The 6,924-nt window shown below is 57.0% G+C and overlaps 2 protein-coding genes across 4 annotated transcripts; one reads left to right on the top strand and one right to left on the bottom strand.

The window, feature by feature from the left end:
• Positions 1-285: 285 nt before the first annotated feature.
• On the top strand, positions 286-4,040 carry CDT1 (chromatin licensing and DNA replication factor 1). Of its 3 annotated transcripts, none has more exons than XM_060185024.1 (10): positions 286-641; positions 908-1,015; positions 1,090-1,238; positions 1,718-1,918; positions 1,997-2,142; positions 2,261-2,364; positions 2,619-2,807; positions 3,027-3,167; positions 3,247-3,448; positions 3,725-4,040. In XM_060185024.1, the coding sequence occupies exons 1-10, from the start codon at positions 408-410 to the stop codon at positions 3,886-3,888; spliced, it is 1,638 nt and encodes a 545-aa protein (XP_060041007.1). In that variant the 5' UTR covers positions 286-407; the 3' UTR covers positions 3,889-4,040. The 3 variants fall into 3 exon arrangements, with proteins under 3 accessions (XP_060041007.1, XP_060041006.1, XP_060041005.1); XM_060185023.1 differs by having other exon boundaries at positions 893-1,015; positions 1,102-1,238; XM_060185022.1 differs by having other exon boundaries at positions 893-1,015.
• A 367-nt stretch (positions 4,041-4,407) lies between these two features.
• APRT (adenine phosphoribosyltransferase) lies at positions 4,408-6,636 on the bottom strand. The gene is made up of 5 exons (XM_007531325.3): positions 6,492-6,636; positions 6,261-6,367; positions 5,170-5,303; positions 4,955-5,033; positions 4,408-4,797 (listed from the first exon to the last, which is right to left on the bottom strand). The coding sequence occupies exons 1-5, from the start codon at positions 6,569-6,571 to the stop codon at positions 4,655-4,657; spliced, it is 543 nt and encodes a 180-aa protein (XP_007531387.1). The 5' UTR covers positions 6,572-6,636; the 3' UTR covers positions 4,408-4,654.
• Positions 6,637-6,924: the final 288 nt, after the last annotated feature.

Here is a 6,924-nt window from a genome sequence, read left to right as displayed (position 1 = left end):
CAGTATGCAATCTACACCCGTCCTCAGCTCGGCTTTTGATGTTGCTGGAAATTGAATCTGGGTCATCAGAGCCTCAGGCATGCAAAACCTTTTGCATAACCATTATGCTTTCTCCCCAACCCCACTTCGAGTTTTCCATAGAACTCTCACAGAAGTTGAGTCCGAACCCCAGCTTCTCCGACTGGCCCCCCGAGGAGCTCCCGGCTTGGCCAGATCGGGTGGAGCCCTTGCGTCGGGGGCGGGGCAACGAGCGGGCGCATGCGCGTTGGAACGACGGTGACGTGACACGCTGGGGGCGGGGCCAGTCGTGGCGCGAAAGTCGGCGGGAAGCGCGGGTCCAGCTCCTTCCTGCTTCTCTTTTCTTCCGCAGATCCGCGTCTCGCCGCCCTACTCCGCTCGGCTCTGCCATGGCGCAGCGCCGCCTCACCGACTTTTTCGCACGCCGTCGCCCCACGCCCTGCGGCTCCGTACCGCCTCGGGCCAAGCCGATCTGGCGTACCCCGAGCCCCAGCAAATGTGCCCCCAGCACCCCGGTCTCGGCCCCTGGGAGCAGCCGCAAGCGCGCCCGCCCGCTCGCCGAACCAGCCCGCGGCGACGCGGCACCACCAGCGCGCAGGAGGCTGCGATTGCCCGCTGCCGAGGTGAGGATGCAGGAGGGGAAACAACTGAGGCAGGGGAGGGGGCAGGGCGGATGGGGGGATGCACCCTGGGGACCCCTCCGTCGGGAAGTACAGAACGGGCTATTCGCCGTGGGAATCGAAGCCTCAGAAGGGAGGATTGGACGGCGACTGGCGTAGAGCTGGGGTGTAGTCCAAGATGAGGCTCGAGGGTCGGCCCAGGGCGACCTGGGCCCAGGGAGAGAGAGTCACTGCAGCCCTCTGGTTACCTATAGTGTCCTTCCGACCAGATCTCCGACCCTAGTCCCCCAGCTCCTGGCAAGAAGACAAAGAAAGCAAAAGCTGCAGGGAGTCACTCTGTGAGCCGACAGCGCCACCCTGCAGCCCAGGAGGACCCGGTGAGGAGGCTGGCCTAGGTGGGGGCGGCAGAGCGCCAGAGGTGACTGTCAACTGACAGTGCCTGTGTTGACAGATCCCCTCCAAGGTCACCTTCTCAGAACTTAAGTCGTGCCTGCAGCGTGCAAAGGAGCTGGGAGCTCGGGTGCAGGAGCTGAGGGCCAGTGCAGAGGATGTGGGGGAGTCTAGTATGCCCAAAGTCGAGGAGAACCCTACAGAGCCATGGTGAGTCTTGGGTCGTGGGTGTGCTGGTCAGGATGCTCTTCAAGAGGCTGTGGAGATGGAAGCAGAGCTGGGCTGGTCACTGGCTGGGTTTCCAGTTTGGTTCACGCTCTGGATATTTCCTTCATGAGCAGGTGCAGACCATTCCTGCCTTAAGCACTCTCATGAACTTTGGGCATCAGCTGTTGACACTTATCTGTCACTGTATGGATCCTGGGTTGTGAAGCCAGGGTGGGTTGATGAGGGAGGTACCTGGATGACTGGGTAGGACATGGATATGGTTTGGAACTAGTCTTCTTTCTCCATCCTGCAGTGATTGGAGGTGTGTGTGAGGGTTGGGGAGGGCGGTGGCTACAGCGGCAGTGGTATTGTAAACTGGCTTTGGAGAATGCTTTGTGTTCTTTGGAGGTCCTGTTTGCCCTTGGGTGCTATAAGGGTGTGAGTTTGGAGTTTTCCTGAAAAATCTGTCTCCCTCCTTGCAGTGGAGAGAAGGCTCTGCCAGCCTATCAGCGCTTCCATGCCCTGGCTCAGCCAGGACCCCCAGGCCTTGTGCTACCTTACAAGTACCAGGTTCTGGCTGAGATGTTCCGCAGCATGGACACCATCGTGGGCATGCTCTACAACCGCTCAGAGACTGCCACCTTCACCAAGATTAAGCAGGGTGTCCAGGACATGATGCGCAAGTAAGCAGTTGGCAAGGGCCTGGCCTGCCTACCTCCCAGTAGTCTTGCCTATTCTGACCCCAGCCTGTCTTGTTATAGGCGCTTCGAGGAACACAATGTGGGCCAGATCAAAACTGTGTATCCTACTTGTTACCGTTTCCGCCAGGAGCGCAATATTCCCACCTTCAAGGATAGTGTCAAGAGATCTGATTACCAGCTTACTGTTGAACCACTGCTAGATCAGGGTGAGCTCATCATGACCATAATCTGCACTGGGCCATGGGTCTTTCCTAAACTTGTGGTTGGGGATTGGGTATCAGGCTGGATCTGGCTTAGGGCCTCAGACCTGGACTTTACCTGCAGAGGCTGGCGGTACAGTGGCTCCCCAGCTCACAGCCTCACGCCTCCTGCAACGGCGGCAGGTCTTCAGCCACAATCTGGTGGAGCGAGTCCGGGAATACCACAGGGTAAGTGTCACAAGAAAAGCAGTCATTCCCCCCCCTACCCCCCCAGCCAAATCATCTGTTGACAGCAACAAACATCCTGTTCTAGTTCTAAGGGTGAACACTTGGGCTGGAGATAACATCAGTGGACACTGGGGCTGCTCCATTCCAGCTCAGCTCAGACACCTGGTTCAAGGTTGTCTGCTGGGACAGAGCCAGATGGCCCTACCACCCACGCAGAGGTGTCTGAGATTACAGGTGTTCTCTTTCTTGCACAGACCTTCCTGGCCTCTCTGAACCCCCCTATGGTGGTACCTGAGGACCAGTTAACACGCTGGCACCCCCGTTTTAACGTGGATGAAGTGCCCGACATCGAACCAGCAGAACTCCCCCAGCCACCCATCACAGAGAAGCTGGCCACTGCCCAGGAGGTGCTGGCCCGTGCCCGCAGCATTATGTCACCCAAGGTGAGGCTGCCTGGGGCCCCTGGGCTAGGGTGGCTGACCCAGCTCCATTTTCAGCTGAGGACCTACTTCCCCAAGTACAGGAAGACTGTACCCCCAAGGTACTAAGGTGAATGTGGGCTATATATTGACAGGATCCTAGCAGGTTAGGGAAGAGGCAAGTGGGGCCTTTGCAGTGACCAGCAGCTAGGGAAGGCTCTCTTATCTCTCTTCTGGTCCCAGATGGAGAAGGCCCTGAATGACCTGGCCCTACGCACAGCCCAGCCCAGCAGCCCTGGGTCCCCTAGCCCAGCACAGCCAGTCACCCCACCAGCCACCTTGTCCTCTGCCCTAAAAGGGGTGTCACAGTCCCTATTGGAGCGGGTAAGTGTACTAGTGGGAGGGGTCTTGGCAGGAGGCCATGGTCTGACCATCCACTGACTATCATCCCTGTCCACTGCAGATCCGAGCCAAGGAGGCACAGAAGCAGCTGGCACAGATGACACGGCGCCCAGAGCAGGAGCAGCGGCTGCAGCGGCTGCAGCGACTGCCTGAGCTGGCCCGTGTGCTGCGGAACATCTTTGTGTCAGAGCGCAAGCCAGCACTCCCTATGGAGGTGGCCTGTGCCAGGATGGTGGGCAGCTATTGCACAGCTATGAGCCATGGTATGTGCTGAGTCCTCCTCACGACACTGTGATGGGGCACTGAGCAGCCCCCCCTCACATATATGCCTGGATTCTGTGGACTGGTCTAAGAGTCCCCGGGTTCTGTGGAAGGGCCACCTTGGCAAAGCCTGGTATAGTGGATCATGGACAAACCCTAGTGTTCACCCCTGGGGACAAGCCACTCTTGTTGGGCCTGAGATGCAGCTGTTGGGCTGGGGACACCATGTTGGGAACTTAGGTATGCCAGCTTAGCTTCATGTGCCCCTTTTTCTGCAGGAGAGATGGAGAAGCATGTGAAGCTTCTTTCAGAATTGCTGCCAGATTGGGTCAGCCTCCATCACATCCGCACGGACACATACGTCAAACTGGACAAGGCTGCCGAGCTGGCGGGCATCACTGAACAGCTGGCCCGCCTCACCCAGGCTGAGGAGTCTCTGTGAGCCTGGCTTGCTTTTACCCCTCTTCAAACACAATGCACTTTGCCCCACAAGAGTCAGAGACTGGAACCAACTCTGGCTATAGCTTGAAGGGGCTTACCAGTGTAGGTGGCTTAACCCTCAAGCAGTGTTATTAAACTGATTTGTCAATCGGATGTGGTTTTTGTCAATGGGATGGACTTGATTCCAGGCCTGTGTGATGCTATCCCTCAGATACATAAGGGTCTTGACATCCCTGTGTATAGGCTGCTCTGGGTTGTCTCTCAAGGTGAAGAAAAGCCTCTGGGAATTGGAAAAGGCCTCCAAAAGGAACCAGCCTCAGGGACATCTACCATTGGTTTTCTAGCACCTTAAGATTGCTTTAAGCCACCAAGACTTTAATCTTCCAGCAGCAGTGAAACCTAGTTCCTTGAGAACCACAAATAGCAAAAGGAAAAAGCTCCCCACACAGGTCTTTAACCTCCTAGGGCAAGGCCCTCCCCTTTAGCCTGGGCAAATGGACAAGTAGAGCCATTCTACAAAGTGGTTTATTTACTTTATTTTGTTGATTTGTGACTGAACCTGCAGTGTGGGGGTTGCACTTTCAGAGCCTGCAGGAAGGAAGGACTCCAGGTGACTCCCACAGGAAGGGCCAGCCTAGAAAGTCACTTGCTCTCATAGGCACAAATGTATAAAACAGTTCAAAGGCACAAGTATCCCTTAACGGCCAGCAGAAGCGGTGGTGACTGGTGGTTGCATAAGATAAAACTTTGCTCCAGGAAGATGAGGATTAGTCATACTGCAGAAGGGAGAAGAAAGGCACAGCCCCCAACTTCTCCCTGCCCTTCAGCGAGGTCAGCTCCACCAGACACACACACTCCAGAACTTCAGCCTGCAGCTGGCCTAGTAGTTCACAGGCAGCATGCATAGTCCCTAAAGAAGAAGTGAGGCCTGGTTATGGTCTGCTCTAGCCTGGGGGTGAGAAGCCTGGAAAAGGAGGAAGAGGTCTCATTTGGTTGTGTGGGACCCTGCTCTTTGGTGACTTCCACTCAAACCCTCTATGCCAGGCCTTATGCCCAGGGATGCTCACCTCCTGTGGCTAGCAGGTCATCCACAATGACCACTTTCTGTCCTGGTTCTAGGGCATCTTTCTGGATTTCCAGTTCAGCCTGTGAATGGAAAGCATGTCTCCATAAAGGGCCTCCATGTGCAGCCTGGCCTAGTGTCTGCCTCTGAACATTCACATGCCACTCAGGTGGCAGCTCTGCTTGACTGCACTGTATTTGGTGGTCCCGATTCACTCACCTTCCCATATTCCAGTGAGTATGAGGCAGACATAGTGGGACCTGGCAACTTCCCCCGTTTTCGAATGAGCAGGCAGCCTAGGCCCAGCTCCTGGGCCAGGGAAGGACCGAACAGGAAGCCTCTGGAGTCCAGGCCTGTTGATGAGAGTTGGGATGTTGGGGATGGGGTGGCCATGTAGCATGAAATCATGGGGGGTGGGGTGTGGTCTCAATGAGCCAGGACTGGACAGTCACAAGTAACCATCATCATCACAAGGTGCCTGGTTTGTTTGGTTTCAGCAAAAGAAGCAGTAACAGTCATCTTTGGTTAGAGTGTCCAGCACACAGAACCACAGGACCCTGGGCTCAGGGTCCATTCTACAGCTCTGGATGTCTCTTGTCTCCCTTTTTAAAAAAAAATTTTTTTTTTAATCTTTATTTATTGGATAGAGACAGCCAAATCGAGAGGGACAGAGAGGGTAAGAGGCAGATACCTGCAGCACTGCTTCATCACTTGTGAAGCTTTCCCTCTGCAGGTGGGGATTGGGGGCTAGAACCCAGGTCCTTGAGCATTGTAACACGTGCGCTCAACCAGGTATGCCATCACCCAGCCCCTCGTCTCCCTTTAGAGACCCTGTCTAACCACTAGGGGAGCAGTGGCCCAGTAGAAGCCATCTGCAGTGGGGTACTGAGCTGTGAGGGGTCCCCTAGTGTAGTGGGGGAGGGCTAATAGGGATGTGAAGGGCGACAGACTAGCCCAGACACAAGGCCAGCAGCCTCCACTGGGACACTTGGTCCGCAGAGACCCGACTGGTCAGACACACCCAAGGGAAATTCATTCAGGTCCATGGACCTAAACGTCCCAGGGCTGGGGACCAGGGATTTGGGGGTGGGATGGGGCCTGCCTTCCTTTGGGGATGCAAAGTGTATGTGTGTGTGTGTGGGGGGGGGTGCTCCGGGGTCCCTGAGGGTCTCCAGGCCGTGGCAAGGCACCCACCCTGCGAGGCCCACCTGGAGCAACCTCTCGGGCTCCCAAGGACGTTAGATAGGACAGGAGAAAGAGAGGGACGCAGGTTTACGGTTCGCCCAAAGATCGATAGACCCGCCACTCGCCCGCGATGTAGTCGATACTGTGGCCGTGGGTCTCCCTCAGGTGACCCGCCAGAAGGCTGATGCAGGCTCGGAAGGCGTCGGGGTCCTTGAGCACCGGCGAGATGTCCCTGGAGGCGAGAGCAGGCCCGGTGACCCCGCGGCCGGGTCACGACCCCCGACCCCTGCGACCCCTACCGCCCGGCTCCGGCTCCACACCCACCGCCCCGCCCCAGCCCTCGAGTCCCTCGGCACCTGAAGAGCACGCCCGGGATCGGGAAGTCCGGGAAGCTGCGGATGCGCCGAGACACAAGCTGCAGCTCAGCCTCCGCCATGGCCGCGCGTGTCCGCTAAGGTGCACGCGGGGCGGCTCTGCGCCTGCGCGGGGGGCGGGGCGTCGGGGGCGGGGCCTCCCAGGGGCTGGATCGTATTTAATAGAGTCTCCTGGGTTCTCGATATTAAGACGAACCTTCATTTCTGGTAACAGGACCAGAAGCCACCGGCCTTAGGGATATTCACGCGAGATCTGTGTCCTGCAGTTCTGGCAAGTGCTCTGTATTAACCGCAAACCGCAGCGGGCCTGCCTCCTCCTTTATGGGGTTGGGTTTGGGGGTGGGGTTACTATGCTCAGCCGCCCGGGATAAACACACTGGGCGCACAAGTGTGGAGCCAAACTGAGTGGATGAAT

Source organism: Erinaceus europaeus, chromosome 2 (genome assembly GCF_950295315.1).
Source record: "Erinaceus europaeus chromosome 2, mEriEur2.1, whole genome shotgun sequence".
In the NCBI taxonomy this organism is placed as follows: Eukaryota; Metazoa; Chordata; class Mammalia; order Eulipotyphla; family Erinaceidae; genus Erinaceus; species Erinaceus europaeus.
The sequence above is the reverse complement of the archived record's forward strand: the minus strand, read 5'-3'. Positions and strand labels throughout refer to the sequence as shown.